The 18,766-nt window shown below is 44.3% G+C and overlaps 1 protein-coding gene across 1 annotated transcript in view; it reads right to left on the bottom strand.

Moving 5' to 3' along the window:
* Positions 1–18,766, bottom strand: part of Egf (epidermal growth factor) — a 72,891-nt gene that overhangs the window by 10,699 nt on the left and 43,426 nt on the right. The window contains exons 13-20 of the mRNA XM_055628286.1: positions 17,414–17,637; positions 13,092–13,259; positions 11,716–11,859; positions 9,392–9,499; positions 6,909–7,025; positions 5,898–6,023; positions 3,467–3,589; positions 1,530–1,674 (exon numbers count right to left, since the gene is read on the bottom strand). Of these exons, the coding sequence (XP_055484261.1) occupies positions 1,530–1,674; positions 3,467–3,589; positions 5,898–6,023; positions 6,909–7,025; positions 9,392–9,499; positions 11,716–11,859; positions 13,092–13,259; positions 17,414–17,637 (1,155 nt within the window). The remainder of the gene's footprint in view (positions 1–1,529; positions 1,675–3,466; positions 3,590–5,897; positions 6,024–6,908; positions 7,026–9,391; positions 9,500–11,715; positions 11,860–13,091; positions 13,260–17,413; positions 17,638–18,766) is intronic.

The raw sequence follows: 18,766 nt of genomic DNA on the forward strand, positions 1-18,766 counted from the left end.
TTGCAGTTATGGTCTGGGGCCCTAAAGTTAGTGACCTTGAAGGAAATAAACTATAAGCAATCAACTAGACATTTAGTTTTGTAATGTTGTATTTGGCAGAACAGGATAAAATGTTTATACAAAAACAATTTGATTGCTAACATTAATTAACTATTAAAGTTAATTATTATAAGTTAAACTTACAAGCATCTTGAACTAGAAAATCACAGTGTGTACATATGAACTTGAAAGCAGAGGTCTACTAGAATTGAGTCCTTTTTACTAGTATTTCCAAGTATTTCCACAAATTTTGTCATGCAAATTTTTCAATGTAAGACCATATACTTAGTCAAATATAGCTTCTCCTTCCTCCAATAATTTACTCTTTTCATTATTGTTAACAAAAATCACAAAATTGTGTAAGCCCATAGTGAATACTCTGGAGATTTACAGGTCCAGCCATAGGAGGCCTATGTATATTTACAAATCTACCCATCCCCTCACATTGCTCTGAACACATGAAATTAATTAAAAGTAGAATGTAGTACTGCTTATTTGTGTGTGTGTGAGTGTGTGTGCATGTGTGTAGGTGTGCATACAAGTGCGTGTGGAGACCAGAAGTTGTCTTCCTCCTCTGCTCTCCACCTCTTAAAAATATTTATTTCCTTGTGTGTATATGTGCATGGCTGCTCGGATGCCACAGAGCATGTGTGCAGGTCAGAGGACAGCAGGCGTGAGTCTGTTCTCTGCTTCCACCGTGTGGGTCTCAGGGACCGAGCTTGGTGGGGAGAGTATTTGTCCAAGGAGCCTAGTGGCCGGACCTTCTACTTTATAATTAGAGATACAGTCTCTCTTGAACCTGGAGCTCACTGGCCCAGCCAGGAATGCTCTGGTCTCCACCTCTCCAGGCCCGGGGCTTCATTGCCACACCTGGCTTTTTATGTGGGAGCTAGGTTTCCAAACTCAGGTTCCCTTCCTTTGTTGTAAACACCTTACAGACCCACCCTTTTCCCAGCCGCCACACTGTTTACAGTACACAGGAAAGGTTTTCTGGGTGAACTCCATGGGAGTATCATAGAGGTCTAGGTCTTCGGAATTTTTTTCTGGTCAAAATTTGCCCTGCCCGGTTGCTCAGGGGAGCTAGAAGAGAAAAAAAAGCAAAACAAAACAAAACAAAAAAACCCTGGCAACTTCATTCCTCAATGCTGTTGCTGAGACAACAGTGAAAAATGGACTACTAAGGTTTTTTTTTTTTCTCTCTCTCTAGCTTTAAACATCACAGGCAACAAGCCCAGTGTGAATATAGGTGCAATGTTTTTACAAATCTAGAATCTGGCTGAAATCAATTGGTTTTAGCAAATTTCCCACAAGTCTACCTTTTTCAAGTTCAATGAAGAACTGGATTTCCAGACTATGTTCACCAAATTATGTAAGTAAAAAGAAAGTTAGCATTTCCTATAGAAAAATCTCCTCTGCGTGCGTCATACAAGCTTCCTGAAAGGTATGGACCACAGTGTCATCTTGGGCCATGAGAAAGACGCTTGACTTACTTGCATGCGTAGCTGTCCAGGGCTTCAACATACATGCAGACACCACCATGGAGGCAGTATCCATCATGTGACTCTGGGCATCCTGGGTAACTGTTTCTGTCCAAATGGCGGCCATCTTCCCCGAGGATGGAGGGTAAGGAAGAGCCTGGAATAGTCAAAGACATTGCTTTTGCTATAAGTTCCTATGAACAACTTGTGATGTGGTCTTTTTGGCGACAGGAGAAGTACTAGGACTATTAAGTTTCACCTCCCTAATGGGGCCTTGTGTCAGCCACCAAAAGCTAAAGCCTTCTTTCTCTTGGATTATCAGATCTAAAGCATAGTGGATGCAAAGAAAGAATGGACAATCCTAAATATGAAATGAACAGTTGGGGTCTTTGTATGGCTCACAACCCATCCAGCAACACAGAGCACATTGCTCCCCTCCCCCCAAATCTAGAGAGTCACAAGCATTCTCCCAGAAAATGCTTTCTCCTAAAACTGATTTAACTTTTAGGGGACTCCATCAGACGTAAGATCATAGCTGCTGATGGGAAGAAAATTTTACAACAATGGAGGAAAGTCAAGGTGCAAAGCCTCCTGGTTTTGAATAGTTTCCTGTTCCTCAAAAAGGAAGGCATTGGGGGCTTGCAACTGACCAAGAGAAGTTTTTCAAACTCATGGCAATCCCCCTGCCTCAGTCTCCCAACTGCTGGGATTGCAGGCACCAGCCACCATACCTATTTTTAAGCACAGAAAACTATCTGAAAACAAACAAACAATTCACTATAAAACACAGAGACCAGGCAAACGAGAACTTCCCTGAGCTGAGAGGACAAGGGCCCCTGTTCTGGCTGCCAGGGCCTTTTGTGGGGTGCTGACTGTATGGTTGACAAAGCAAAAGTCAGCACTGGTGGCTGTTTTAAGAGAAACAAAAAGCTGGCTGGGCTGCTAATTCACATCAATACATGCCAACTTTGAAAAAGTAATTTAAAAATCCTTAAAAGTAATCCGGGCATGGTGGCACACACCATTAATCCCAGCTTTCAGGAGGTAGAGGCTGGCAGATTTCTAAGTTCAAGGCCAGCCTGGTCTAAGAGCAATTTTCAGGACTGCCAGGGCTACACAGAGAAAGCCTGTTTTGAAGAATCATCATCATCAACAACAAAACCAAAAATCCTTGACAGTGACTCTTTTCCCATCACTGCCCCACACTCCTGAGAGGTTCCCTGTTGCCCCTACCTGTGCTGGGCGTTAATGGCGCATGGCCTGCAGTCCATACTGAGGTGTGTTGTGTCATAAAATACATACCAGATTTTAACATTCACCATCAAAATTTAAGCAGATGTAAAGTTTTATACTGATTAGCTCTGAAGACCTTAATATTTTCTTCATTTATTTATTTTTGCTGTAGTTTTGTTTTGGTTTTTGGTTTTTTTCGAGACAGGGATTCTCTGTGTAGCCTTGGCTGTTCTAGAACTCACTCTGAAGACCGGGCTGATCTCAAACTCAGGGATCCACCTGTCTCTGCCTGCCAAGCACTGGGGTTACAGACATGTGCCACCGTGCCCAGCTAGTTTTAACATTTGTGTGTACCAAAAGAAAAGAAATATGCTATTACAAGCCCAGATACGGTCTTTACCTGCTGAGCCCGGCCAAGTTTTCCCACAGTCCCTGAAAATAACCAACCGATGGGAACGCAGTTACAGTTAAGGAGAAACACCTGTACTGAACTGTGAGTAACAATGATGATGATGACAATGATAGGTTTATTACAGATGCTGTGAAATGAACAAAGCCAGGATCGCCTCAAGTTCTGCAGCCCAGATTAGTGATGAAATCCAGCTCTTCAGCCTGATTAAACAATGATTTCTACAGTTCCCCCAGGCAAACAAATGGAGCACAAGATTTCCTCAACCAAGTTCCTCCCGGCTGACCTTGACCACCTATCTACTTACCAGGGCAAGTCAGTCCAGGGGCGGACGGGAGGCCTAAGCAGGTGCAGCTGTAGCCGCCCTCCGTGTTGGTGCAGTTGGCATTCTCCCCGCAGCTGTGCGCCCCCTGCTGGCACTCATCAATATCTGTCCCAGTAGAAAGTGAGAGGAGACAAGAAAGCATAGAAAAGGGAACAGGGTTATGGAGTCCAGCTTTCTAGAAGGGGTTTCTTCACCTGTGTGGGGCTTCCTGTTCAGGGCCCCATGCATGTTAGGGGGTTCCTGTCATGAATGCTAGAAATTAAGATCACCTTGTTCATGGCCGCACACCTATTCGGGCAGCCTAGGCTCCTGGCAGGATTTCTCTCCGCTTGGAAGGAAAGACTTCTCTAGGCCAGAGATCAGTAAAGCACCTCTAGCAAACAGTATTTCATATCCTAAAACTCAGACTCCACTTCTGCCACTAGATGTTTACCCACTGACATAAATGGTATACCTAGCCGGACATGGTGGTGCGTGCCTTTAGTCCCAGCACTAGGGAAGCAGAGATAGGCAGATCTCTATGAGTTAGAGGCCAGCCTCATCTACAGAGTGAGTTCCAGGACAACCAAGGCTCTGCAGAGAAAAACCCAAAAGAAGAGGAGGAGGAGGAAGAGCAGGAGGAACAGGAGGAGGAAGCATATCAAATACAACCCTTTCCTAAACATAAGCATGAACTATATAAATGCACAGCGCAGCTCTTATCTCTTCCAGGCCACTCCCAAATACCAGAGCCTCACCTTCTCCCTAGGACAGCCCCAGAATGCTTTTCTCTAGAATGTATGTGTCAGGCATGGCTTGAAGCCAATCACCTACTGTCAACTTGACACAGGCTAGAGTCACCTGATGGGAGGGGAGAACCACAAGGGAGAAAATGCCTTCATAAGATTGGGCTGTAGGAAAGCCTGGAGGGCATTTTCTTAATTAGTTATTTATGGAGGCGGGGACAAACCCGAGGTGGGTGGTGCCACCCCTGGGCTGGTAGTCCTGGGGTTCTATATGAAATCAGGCTGAGCATGAGCAAGCCATGGGAAGCAAGCCAACAAGCAGCACCCCTCCGTGGCCTTTGCGTCAGCTCCCGCCTCCAGGTTTCTGCCCTGTTTAAGTTCCAGCACTGACTCTTCTCAGTGATGAACTTACCTGGAAGTTTCAACTGAGATAGACACTTTGCTCTCCAAGTTGCTGTGGTCAAAGTGTTTCATCACAGCAACTGTAACCCTAATTTAGCATATATCCTCAAATACACATACTACACACACACACACACACACACACACACACACACACACACGTCCCAGTGCAGGGTCAGAGAAAGACACATTCTCAGGTATAACGGGGGAAACACAAGCAGGCCCGTGGCTTCTACAGTAATGGGGACCTCATAGCAGGCAGGGTAGGGCCATGACACTCTTCGGCTTAGTGAGAGTGGTAACCCAGGGTCTAAAGAGTTTAAGTCTCTGAGAAAACATACCTTCTTTTCTCTTCAAAAGAAATGAAATATGAAGTCTGTTTGCCCAAAATATCTGTGAGTCTGCTTAATTACTGCAGTGACATTTCCTTAACTGACTGCCAAATATGTGCTTAAAGGTGTGTGTTCGGATGTCTGTGGAAGACACAGACCTAATCTGATAAAGTCTGGCTTAAACCAACCAGATCCACAAATGGACAGTCATGACCTTCACGTGTGGAGAGACAACACCGTCCTTTGAGGTTATCAGGGCATCTGCCCTTCACTGTATTTTCGGAAGAAGGAAAAGAACAGCATAGGCGAGGAGCAGGGAAGCCCTGGGAAAGCAGCTAAGCGCCTAGCGAGGGTGGCCTAGGGCAGGCCTCCGCTTGCGCGGTGAGACCGGGCGTCTGATACCTGGGGCGGCAGAAGACATCCACAGAGTGAGCTCCCGGCCCACAGCCCCACCCAGCCCTTGGCACGGGAGGGTGGTAATGAAAAGGCTTTCAATCATCCCGTGCTCGCAGAGAAACAGCAGTGCTGGGAATTCTCATGCACTCAACTGTCAAGAAACACCCTACGTCCGCCTCGGAGCCACCCGGGGACTCGAAACCCGCCCGAGGCAGCTCCGCAGTCCACCGCAGTCCACTTGCTAAAGCCAGTGACAAGGATGTGCTGACCAGCGGCCCACTGATGGCTTACAACAGCGAACGCTGACGAGCCTCCATCCCCCCAAGCCCCAGGGAAGCTTAGCTTGTGCTTTGCTTGTGCAGTTATAGCCAAGAGATTGTTTACCAAGACGTAAACTGCCTCCGTCCGCACTGGCCACACAACATCTCTTATTCTTGACATGTGTTTCACTCCAATTGTACCCTGCCTTCTCTTGGCCCTCAGCAACCAAGATGAAGATGACTCTCTTTAGCTTGCCTCCTCCCTCTCCCCTGTCCCTTGGCTCTTGGGCTCTCTCACCAAGACAGTGGATCCCGTCTCCTTCGTAGCCTTCTGAGCACCTGCAGACGTAGCCACCTTCAGTGTTGATGCACTCGGATGAGGTGCGGGGACAGCTGGAGCTACCCAGTTCACATTCATCTATGTCTGTGGTGGAAAGGATGGATGCGTGAAGAAGGCTTCTCAACCTGGGGGTCTCGACCCACACAGGGCTCCCGTCCTATGTCCTGTGTATCCGGTACTTACATTACGATTCATAACAGTAGCGAAATCACAGCTACGAAGTAGCAAACAAATAATTTTATAGTTGGGGGGGTCACCACCACGTGAGGAACTTTATTAACGGGCTATAACGTTAGAAAGGTTGAGACCCGCTGTTTCAGGCAATGCTGAGAATAAATAACAGGAATAGTAAGAAAGACCAAGCCTCTGTTCGGTCAGTCACTAGGCTGCTAACAGGTACTGTTAGTAAATAAAATGCAAAGCCTTCATCTTGGGTTTGACGTTCATTCCTCAATTAATTTTTATGAAGTTCTCACCTGTCCAAACAGCTAAGTACGTGTAAGTAAATTGCTTTCTGCCAGGGTTTCAGATGACAAGGACTGGCATTTTCCAAGGCATCATTAATTTACAACTCGAAGCTATCAATATAATATAGAAATCTACCCATCATAATTTATTTGTTTCACTAAAACATATATACTAGGTTTCTCGGAGAAAAATGTCTATTTTTGGGAATTCGTTAAGTTTCACTTGAGCTCAAATTCATGCCTCTCTTACTGTCAACTTCACTCTTTGCATAATTTTAATTATGCAAATAATGTCTGTATAATTCAAGGTAATACTATATGTAAATATGCTTATTATGTCTCGTTCCCTGTGCCTACAATTCTTTTTTTCCCCTAACATCAAATAGTCTATTTAAACCTACTGACTGCTAAAATCCTTGTGGAGATTTTTGGTTACAAAAGGTAAAAAGAATGCTTCTGGTTCACCACTTTTCAAATTTGTGCATTTGGCCTTTGCTCTTACCAGAACACAGGTTTCCATCCCCAGCAAATCCTTCCAGACACTGGCACCCAGCGGCTTCCCCCTCGGAAAGACAGCGAGCATGCCTGCCACATCCCCCGGGGTCGCAGTCGTCTTGATCTGCAAACAGTGAGAACCGCGTGCAACTATTTCCAGCCTCCAGAGGAGAAAGTGGCCCTCCATGTGCTGGAGAGAATACCCAGTGTCTCCTTCCTGAAGCTGTGTATGGGGTAGCCCCCACACAGCAAGAACTGCTTAGGTCTGTCCACAGTGTTTGTTTCACTAGACTTAGAAGAGTCAACTCGCTGTCTCGGTGTGCCTCCCACAACCTTCAGTTGCATTTGGTGTGTGTGTGTGTGTGTGTGTGTGTGTGTGTGTGTGTGTATGCTAGTTTTGCTTTGCTTCGGTTTGTCGGTTGAGGTTTGGCTGCTGCTCTGGCTTTTTGACAAGACTACTTACTTGGTAGTAAGTAGCCAAGGCTGACCCTTACATGAGAGCCTCCTGCCTCTGGCACTCACATCCTGAGGTAAACCTCAGTCTTAAAGAACCTTTTGGTGTCCGGAGAGCTCTGTGTGGGCTTGTTTCTAGGTATTTCCAAGCATCTATACATTTGAACTACGGATAGTGCTTCCAATAGACTCCAATTTCAAAAGGATTTTACTCAAAAATTCCCGACCATTGTGACACACATCTCTTCTTGTCCTGGAAACACACACACTTGTATGTGGCAAGCATCTCTGTTTACGACAAGGAGACTGACTCACACAGAGATTTATTATCAATTTACTAATATCGTGTTTCATATCTAATAGGATATATGTCACAGTGCCTGCTTATCATCAAGATTTATGCACTGACTTGTAAGCCTCCTGGCACTTCTGCACAGTCACGAACCATACAAGTCAGACGCTGTAAAGGGATCATTTCATTTCATACTCCATTGAAATGCAAATGCCCCGGGGGACAGAGCTGCATGTCAAGCCACAGACAAGTTTTTCTTTCTTGCTTGCTTTTCTGCTTTAACTATGTGAGCGTATCACCATTCCACAAATGCCACCCACAGCCTTCTTTTCTGACTTGGAATATCTGACATACCACAGCGGTCTCTATGCTGTCTAAGTGCATCATTATCTGTCTGCTCGCACATACGTTAGTTCACGGGAGAAATGAGAGAAGCCTTCTGAGCTTGTCTGTAAATCAAAGGTTACGCCTCCTAAGCTGGATTCGAGTTCCATGTGACTGCAGCACTGGGGTCATTGTGTTTGGGGGTCGTTTTGTCTTGTTCTGCTTTGTTGATTTTTCAAGACAGGGTTTTACTGTGTAGCCTTGGCTGTCCTAGAACTCACTCTGTAGACCAGGCTGGCCTCGAACTCACAGAGATCCACCTGCCTCTGCCTCCATGAGTGCTGGGATTACAGGCGAGCATCACCACTGCCCTGAAGTAATTGTGGTTTTGTGTTTCATATGCTTAGCTACTCAACCAAGACTTCTCTTGGGTGGACACATGCCTTTCATGCTTGCTTAGTCACCCCCTTTGTCTCAAAACTCAAGATGGGTACGTTCAAACACTTAGTTCCCAAATCATAAGGCTGCTGAGAGCAGGGGTGAGCAGTATCCAGTTACAGTAAACATTGGAAACCACTGTACAATTATCCTGCTTAGAATATGACTCAGGACTTTTGCAAACCTTGAGTCGGCTTTGCACGATGGAAATCAACAGATACGCAGTAGAAGGTCTGGGCTTCAGACTACAGAAGCCAGAGAAAGACTTCCAGAATTGTCCTCTCATGGAGTTTTCAAGTATTTTCAAAGCCACAGACATTATGTTAATACAAAATGTTACTCTGGGGCCTGAGGAGATGGCTCAGTGGATAGAGTTAGGACCCCCAGCACTCAGGTAAATGGCAGGTGGATGTGGGGGCCTACCTTTAATTTAAGTACTTGGAAAATGGAGATGGGATTCCCTGAAGCAAGCTGTGGTCTCAAGTGAGAGACTTTTTCTTAATACATACAGTGGATATATAAAATATATAATATGGATAAAATATAAAATATATGATATATAAGTTATATGTATATGAATTAAATGTTTCAGAGTCAAAGCGAGCGACACTGAGTGAAGGGCAGTGAGCTGAGGGAACAGGGTGGGTTTGCAGCAGCTCTAGGGCTCATCTGAAAACTCCCTGCCTTATGAGTGAACACAGAACATAACAGACTCAAGGTTCCCTAAAGTTGTTACTTATCAAACAAATCACTTGACGTTCTGCTGATAATGTGCAACACAGACAAAGAATTCTAACATTTTCTGTTTATGGAGTTTCTGCAGTAACTAAAGTAACCAATTAATATCGTTCATCCATTGCTATCAGCTTTTCACAACAGCTAGACAGAGCAAGAACCCACCATAGTAGGTGTGGGCTGCAGTACACTTAGCCAGTATTATGCCAGGGAGAGGATAGGAAGCTGTCAGAACTCACACTACATACCTGATACCATGATTTCAGCCACTAGCGTGTGTTGGGGCTCTGTGCTGTTGTGTTCTGTTACTTCCTCCTTAGTGAAGTTGACCTCTTTACCTAGATCAGCGTTGTCACCTGTGGAACAAAAGACTCAATTAGCCACCCCTTTCCATTTCAATGAATGCTTGACTTCATTTTCTTCTGATGGATATGAACTCAGACTCAAGTTAGTAAGAAGACTGAGGGAAATGGGCGGAGCTGGGTGGAGCCAGCTGGGGAGGAAAATAGGGTTCTTTTAGATAAAGAACGACATTCTCTCTGGATATAATCAGCTCAGAATCACAGACCACAATAACGAGATGTTTTAGGGGCCCCCTCTCCCCAACCTGTCTTTTACACTAGCACCTTCCTTCGTTCTGCTTTCGTATTTACAATAGCCTAATTTAACCGTGTCTTTAAAGTTGACATGAATTAAAAAGCCTATAGTAACATGCAGCTCACTGCTCCTGGGCAGGAGGTGGGTTCCCAAAGGCAGCACTCTGCTCAGTTGTGCTACACAGACCCCTGGGTCCCACCGCACAGACCCTTCAGCCCCAAGGCACCTTGCATCCCAGTGGAAAGCTGCTGCTGGCCTCTTCCCAGCATGTTCGCATATTGATACAGCAAGGCAGTGGCGGGGAAGATTGCGGTGCAAAGGGAATGATGCCAAGGTTCACTGGGACCTGAGCCCCCACACTGGTCACTCTCACAGTAAATTAAAACACACATTACAGGGAGTCCATGATGATACGGCAAGCATTGCTACTTTTTAGATCTCTTGGCCATTGGCTCTGGAATTTTACTACTCTATCTAATAAAGCAAGTAACGTGCATGAAAGGCTTCCGGTTCCTACTGAAGTCATGATAGCTCCCTAGGAGAGAAGCAGGCAAGTGACGTTTGAGCTGTGGGCTGAAATCCCCCTTGCTCTGGTCAGCGTGATTGATCTGAAAGAATGACGGACAGGCAAACTGTGCTGGCTGTAGAGCTGGGTGTCTGGCAAGGCTCTCCTCAGAAATGAATGGGGTGAACCTGCCACTTCCAAGAGAAACAGCTGGCAGCATCTGTTTCCCATGTCAGACTCCTCATTGCAGGTAAGCCCTAAGAAACTAGGGCCTGCGCAGTCCTGACTGTAGCCAAAGAACAATATTCCCCCAAAGGCTGGTTAAACAGCACAGGCTTCAGTGGGTTGTTAAATGACATCCTCCCCCCTCAACTTTGTGCCTCTGAAAGACCGCATCTTCACAGCACAGAAGTGGATGTGATACTTCAGCTGCTGTCTGTTTTGCTAGGCTTAAAGACAGAAGTGTAAAGCAATGTCTCTCCTCTTACTATATATTTTTTGCTTTGGAAAAAATATATTTAGTGATTATAAAACGTGTTATGCTAATATTAGGTTTGTTATTAATGTCATTTTGAATTAAGATTTAAAAATTTCAATATCCTAAGAACTGATAGATATAAAAACCCTTAGGGGATCTTAATGAGTCTTTTAAGAGCCTAAAGAAGTTCTGAGTCTAAGAAGTATGAAACTATTATCCTAAGGCAACAAATTAATAGAAAAAAAAAAACATGTCTGAAAACTCAATATCCAACTCCATTCCATGGATACTGCAACCCATTCACTGTTATCAACCTGTCACTTTGCTTATATTTATAACATGCCTCCTAAATAATTATGCACTTAAAAAAAAGGCTTAAAATATAAATTATCTTTGGCATATTTTTGGTAGGAAGACACCATAAGTTGACTCCAGGTCTGCCTAGTTTGGGCATGTACTGAAGGCAGAGAGGCCGTCCATCATGCGTGGCTTACTCTCCCATTCTCTTAGCTATAGCTTGTGAAGAAATGGGTCATGAGTTTCTTGGTGTCATTTCCTGCACTTGTTGGAGACAGTAACATTATTTCTATAAAGAACTCAAGTTTTCCTATTATGTACGACCTGTAGTGTCGGAAGGAGATTGCCTTTCACAACCCCTAAAATTAAGAACAGAACACTTCTAAAGAAAATGTCTTTACATATTGTCATGCATGTGAATGTGGACATTCAGTTCTAAGTCCTGGGACACCCCACTTCAATGGCAGGGAGACTATGAAGCTTAAAGCTTTTACAATTAGAAGTCAATTTAATTTAGCCTGTAATAAGGGACTGAAAAACTCTCTTGGGGAAAGGGCGTAGAAGTCCAAACACACGCAGCATTCCTGAAGACATAGAAACACTTAACAATACAAAACATCACACCCACCAAGCACGGATGCCCCGCTCCTCGGAGCTCGGGTGAGATAAGTCAGCAGCACAGTATGGTCTATTACCTGCCAGTGTCTGATGAGCCTTTCGACACGTTTTCCCATTCTGGGCTTTCACAAAACCTTCATGACACAGACACTGAGCAGTTCCGAAGCTCTCTCGGCAGATGTGCTCACAGCCTCCGTTCCTGTGTAAGCAGGGGTTTGCACCTAGCAGAGGGTAGAGAGAATGCACAGGTGGGTCTGGAGATGCCCAGGATGCCAATGGTGCAAAGCAAAGACATCTTTGGGTGAGAGCTCAGCCACTCTAAATGGAATGTCTGTCTAGAACTCTCTCTCGGTTGTTCCTACCAGGAGGCCATGATAGTAAGAGGCCATGATAGTAAGACAGCTCAGAACGTTGTTATCTTGTGTGTATGTGTGCTGAGCACAGCCGGTGGTTCAGTTTACAAGACTCCTTAGTCTGCGAGACTCCTCTCTCCTGACCCTCACTCTACTCAGACTCATAGAGATCTGCTCAGAGGGAGCTGAGTGGCTCTTCCTTGGCTTGCTCCTGGCTGCTGTGCACTACGAGGCTTTGGGGGTAGTGAGCCTCCAAGGGAGCCCAAGGGCAGGTACAAGTTCCTCTGCAAGAAAAAAATCTAAGTTGCCTGGATCAATAACTGTTGACATATCAAATAAGTCTATTCGGTGCTAAGAATTCCAAAATGGAGTATGAGTCTCTGGGAAGTTCCCTGTGTTCAAATTATCTTGTTCTGTTGCTCTCCTTGTGGAGTTCCTGTCCTCTCCAGCTCTTACTATTACCTAGAACCCTGACAATGCAGCCACTTCTGATGAGAATTGATAGACTAAGATCAGAAAGAAGGAGAGGAGGACCTCCCCTATCAGTGGACTTGGGGAGGGGCATGCATGCAGAAAGGGGGGGAAGGTGGGACTGGGAGGGGAGGAGAGGGAGGGGCTTATGGGGGGATACAAAATGAATAAAGTGTAATTAATAAAAGTTAAAAAAAAATTCCAAAATGGGACTTTGTCTATTGGGCTCTTTACACTTTGTGCTAATCTCTCCCTCCCTTCTGCCTCTATCTCTCTTTCTCTCTCTATTCACTATGAAAATCATCTAAATTGCTTATCCTTATTTTCCGTAACCCAAGAGTCTTTGAAAGGTAGCAAGTAAGTAAAAGGGAGAGAGAGGGAGGCCTGTAGCGGGTGAGATAAAGCCCAGATTATTAAAGCCACCCTATTAGGGATAGAATACAAATTAACAAACTGCCAAGCTTGTTCGAGTTTTGATCCAAACAATATCCAGATCTTAGGAAAAATCTTAACATTTATGCAGACAGGTGAAAAAAAAAAATCAGGAAGTCCCCTCCACCCCGCACTGCTGCTACCATTGGTTAACACAGCCGCAGCCTCCAGGGCAGTGCGGGACTTCTCCAGTGTACCTGGTTTTGCCAATGGATGGACCACAACCAGTGACGAGGGCTTCAGCATGCTGCCTCGGAGACGTACCCTATTTTGGCCAGTCCTCTTGTTCACCCTTATTACCGATGGGCTAGCCCAATCCGAGAACCACACGTGATCCTCAAACACGGCCACAGCAAATGGGTGACCTGGAAGCAATTGAAAGGTCATTCAGTACAGACAGGTTCTCTTCCCAGGGGGGCACTGATAAGAGGACAAGCCTTAGAACATTAGGCCACGGGTGGCTGTTGACCTACGCCGGTTTTGAGAGCACCGAGAAGGATGCCAAGGTGGGGGGTGTTCTGTGCTCATCTGCCACAGACTGACCTGAGCGTGTTTCCTGCTGCTCCTTGCTCTGGGTTCTTTGTCATAAGCAGCAGAATGAAGTCACGGGTAATTAATTACAAAGATGTTTCCCCCCTTAATTTCGGTGACTAAACAAGAGTTTTTGGAGACCCCCCATCTCTATCACTGTATTCCTAACTTAGCCTTTCCTGTCTGCTCCCTCTCCTCATCCTCTAGTCCAGGACCGTGCTTCTGATGTCATTCCTCCTTACTTCTCCCAGGCCTACGCTGCCAAGAATGACCCCATCTCCTCACCGAGCTCAGCCAACTAGCGCAGCACCTTCTTCACCAATCCTCCTTCCCTTATCCTTTTAGCCTGATTCCTTCCTGCCCTGCAGAAGGGAGTTTTCTGAACACGGATTATCTGCTGCCTCTGTTTCCACGGCTCCTGTTGACTGACCATCCAGTGGGCTGCCTTCTGAGCCCTCCTCAACCAAAACCACCTCTGTGACACAGTGTCTCAGGCAGTTAGACACCAGCGTGACGGGTGCTGCGTTTGGAAGCGTTCATCGTGACCCCCTCACATTCTTCACCAGGTTGGAGGAGTTTGGAGCCGTGAAATGAATGTCGCCCCCGTGTGGTGGAAAGCTCAAAAGAGTTGTCATGGCCACTGGTCAAGGGGAGTCTTCTCACCACTGTCGGCGAGGATGTTCTGCATTCCTCTCGGTCTCTAGTCCTCTGTCCCAGAGTAAAACTATAAATGCATCCCGGAAATTCCTTTTACCTGACCGTTGTTTTTTTTAAATTCTGGTTAGAAAGCACATACCACAAAATTTACTATCTTTGTCTCCCTGTACAGTTGAGCAGCTTTAAGTATACTGCACACACTGCTCTAGAATTTTGCACTTTTGAAAATCTGAAGCTCTATGCCAACTTCCCCCTACCCTCTGAGAAATACTATTCCGTCCTGTGTTTACATGAGGCTGCCTGCTCTGGATTACCAGGTGTCCAGCATTTGTCTTCTTAATTTACTTAGCATAATGCCCTCAAGGTTTGTTCACTTGAAGCATGTGTTAGAATCAACTAGGACGAGCTGGCATTGGTGGTGCAGGCCTTTAATTCCCAGCACTCAGGGAGCCAGGGGCAGGGAAATCTCTGTGAGTTCGAGGCCAGCCTGGTCTGCAAAGTAAGTCCAGGACAGCCAAGGCTACACAGAGAAATCCTGTCTAGAAAACAAAAAACAAAAAACAAAACAAAAAAAAAAACCAAACGAAATAATTAATGAGGCTGTTTCATTAAAAACATTAGACACAATCTTTCTTTATCTTAAGGCAAAGAGCCATAACTAATTGTACTGTGATTAAAGATGATTTCATTCAACCTTTTCACTAAAAATCCTGAACTGTTGGACTGGAAAGATGGCTCAGTGCTTTAAGAGCACAGACTGCTCTTCCAGAGGACCAAGATCAGAGTCCCAACACCAGCATGGTGTCTCACAACTGTCATTCTTGTTCCAAGGGATACAATGCCCTCTGCTGGCCCTCCATAGCACCAGGCATACACGCAGGCAAACCAGCCATACACAAAAAAGAAAGAAATCCCTGAACTGTCAGTTGAGAACACACCACGTGTGTTGCAGTAGATGGCGCTCTAGAGGAGGAATGACAAAACAGTTAAACCTAACATTATGTAACGTTGCTCTTCAGGAAAAAGCTGTGCCATTCTGATTGTGGTAGCACTTGGAATTTATATATAATACATATTGCAAAAGGGCTACGGGTCTACCCACAGTGCTCGCTTATGGCACACAAAGCTCCATTTTATCTCCAGTACCGAATGACTTGGATATGGGAATAGGCCTTTCATCTCAGCACTCTGGAGGTGAAGGCAGGAGAACCAGAAGTTCACCGTCATCCTCTATGATACTTAAAGTTCAACAGGCAGTGGTGGCATGTGCCTTTAATCTCAGTACTCGGGGGGCAGAGGCAGGCAGATCTCTGTGAGTTTGAGGCCAGCATGGTTGACAAAAAGAAACTGGGACAGCCTGAAACACTGTTTCAAGAAGACACACACACACACACACACACACACACACACACATACTCACTCACAAAACAATAACAACAAAACCTCAAACAAACCCAAAGAAAAGTTCAAGTCCAGCCTGGGATACATGAGACCTTGTCCCAAAAATAAATAAAATAAAATATTATATCCTCTGTGTTTTGGATCCAGAATGAGATGTTTTCTTCTGGTTAGGAATGTTAATACAAAGAAAAAAAAAAAAAAGGAATGTTCATATATATCTACCCACTTCTTGTAATGAAGGTATAGTTTTATTTACTTGGGTGGCCCGTACAAAACAGAATATAACTCCTCCACCAGACCCCATGCATTACAGAAAGTGCATTTATTTTAGCCCCATCACATTTCCAGTCCTCGAGAGAAATCAATGAATGTCTGCCAAATGCATGGATAGACAAGGTCCAGCTATGTACGCAAGCTTACCATTGTTTAGAAGAATATAGTTCTTTTAAAGAATCTTAGAAATATATACAATTTGAGTATTTTTCTTGCTAGTATATTTCTAAAAAGTTATGTCTCTAAAGAGATTTGGCAAGGTAACTATTTTATTAGTTCCCTCCTAAATGAGATTAATTTTTCATCTTCCCAGTGTCTAAATCCCTAAAACACCTCTAATACTCCAGGTGCTCATTTTTCTTTACACCATCCTGTCATCAGATCCTTTCTACTTTCCATTCATAACAAGTTTTAATACCCTGATCTTCTATTTCGCTTTTTAATAACAATGTTTGGGCCTTCATAGGCCTTCTGGACAACCACTGTAGCTTGCTCGTCAATTTCTTTCTCTCTAGACTTCAATCTGACTGCTGCACCGTGATCTAAGTGGTTACGCCAAAACGCCACTCATGTCATATAGATCTCTTGCTCAAGAACATTAACTGTTTCCGTAGTAAATTCAAAATTAGGCTCAGTCACTTTATCCTAGCTGTTCTGCTTAGCACATGGCCAAATTCCAAAGGGCCCTTTGTAGACTCCCTGTTTCCAAAGGAATTTCCCAGTGTGTTTGCACTTCTCTTTTATAGGCTACGGTGTGTGCACACATGTGTGTTTCTCTGTGTGTGTTACTCATATCTGTGTGTGAATACATGTGTGTATCTGCAGAGGCCAGAGGAGGGTGTCAAAACCCTTGGAGCTGAAGTCAGAGATGTCTGTGAGCGGCTCAGGATGGCTGCTGGGAACTAAACTCAGGTCCTCTGGAAGAACAGCAAGTGCTCTCGGCCACTAAGCCTTCTCTCCAGCCTCTGGATCAGCGGTTTTAAAGATATTTATGAAAAGGCACAGTCTCACATGAAGAATCTGAAAATGCAATAGGAAAGAAAACTTCCTTGATTTATCTTTGCCCGTGTTATTAACAGACATTTGTTAATGCCTGAAAGTGATGGTATCACTGATGTGGAATGATAGATTAAAAAAGCAGAGGAAATAAAGTTTTTATTCTTAAATAAGTTTGGAAAACAATTCAAAATTTCACTTTCAATTGGGAAAATATTGGGGGGAAAGCGATTATACAATACTACTTTTTAACTCAATATTCACTGCTTGGGCAATCTTTCTACTTTATAATTCTTGGCGAGATCTCTCTCTCTCTAGTGTGGTTAAATGAGTGTATATGCGTGAGCACACTGGGGATTGAACACTCATCAGCACTCAGTCAAGAGGAAGAAGTCGGAGGCTGGAGAGATGGCCCAGCTGTCAGGGGCAAGTACTGCTCTTGCAGAAAATCTGTGTTTGGTTTCCAGGACCCACATCCACAGGCTCACAGTCACCTGGAACTCCAGCTCCGGGGGACCTGATGCCCTCTTCTGGCTTCTGTGGTTACCTGCACGCATATGCACACATTTCCAAACATGTACATATGTGCACATAATTTTAAAAAATAATAGCATGACTAAAATAAAGATGAAAAAAAAAATCATCCACCCCGAAGTCTCACCTACATCGTTCTGGGCAAGCCTTCGGCGATTGGAACCGTCCAGGTTGGCCATCTCAATCACAGACTGCTGGGTGTCGCACCAATACAAAGTATCTGTTATGTAGTCAATCGTGATTCCACTGGGCTCCAGTAGGTTAGAGCTGGCTACCAGCATCCGGCCAGAACCTTGAAGGGAAGAGCTTTCAATCCGGGGATACATCCCTGTGTCCGTCCAGAACAGTCTCCTTCAATCGAGAAAACTCACAAGTCAGATTTGCATGAAGAAAATTCTTGTATTCTTTCAACACTGAGATACCGATAGAAACCACGGTAAGGTGTAAAGAGCGGGTACACCAAGAAACACACAAGGAGAAAATGCAGCACAGCATGTTAGATAACCAAAAAACAAAACAAAGGAAATCCTCAGTTTTGCTGGTCTGTATAGAGCATCTTGGAAGAAAAAGAAAAAAAAAAAAAGGCATCAGGTCATTAGATAGGAAAGGAATCGATTTTAAAATTGTAGAATATTACTAAGCAAATTTGTGCTTAAATGAACACTATTAAATTGGCAGCAACCTTGCTTCAATTTGGTAGCTCATTCTTTTTGTTTTTAAGATTTATTTATTTAAAGTTTATGTATTTATGTGCACCTGAGTGTATGTATTTGCATCTTTTCCCCTGGAGGTCAAAAGACTTTGCTGGATTTCCTGGAACTGGAGCTACAGGCGGTTGTGAGCCACCATGTGGGTGCTGGGAACTGAACCCCAGTCCTCTGCAAGAGCAGCCAGTGTTCTTAACTGCTAAGCCATCTCTCCTGCCCAGGTAGCTCATTCTCACATGCAATTACAATAAAAGGAACAGTGTGTTTACCTGCTTCCTGGATTTATGCACGGTACTGTGCCTATGAAGATAATTTTAACTTCCGTGAACCAGACACATTTTTTAAAAATATCAATATGGTTTAGTATATAGTTGGCTTGTTTGGAGACGGGTTCTCATTGTTTTGACCACTTGACCGGCTCCGAATCAATTATCCATTACTACCAACACGTCATCTAGAGATCTTTATAAAATTTCCATAAAAAATAAAACAGGATTGTTTTTCTCTTTGCTTTTTGATGACTCTGAAGAAATTCTTTATTCTCCTTAATTCTCTATCTTCAAACCAAAATGTGATGCCAATTCATAGTTCATAGCCTAGAATCTACCACTTCTGTAATTTATACTTCTGCTTGTTGATTCTAGGAGTGATGCCTTGCTTAAATAGAGTTTCTAAGTCAATACTTCTAATTACATTTTCTGCTCAAGAAACAACACTGTAGATTTTGAAATCTTTTTTTTTTTTTTTGTAAATAAAGGAGTTAGAATTTTTAT

The sequence above is a fragment of the Psammomys obesus genome, unplaced genomic scaffold (assembly GCF_907164565.1).
Source record: "Psammomys obesus unplaced genomic scaffold, mPsaObe1.curated_primary_1811, whole genome shotgun sequence".
NCBI lineage: Eukaryota > Metazoa > Chordata > Mammalia > Rodentia > Muridae > Psammomys > Psammomys obesus.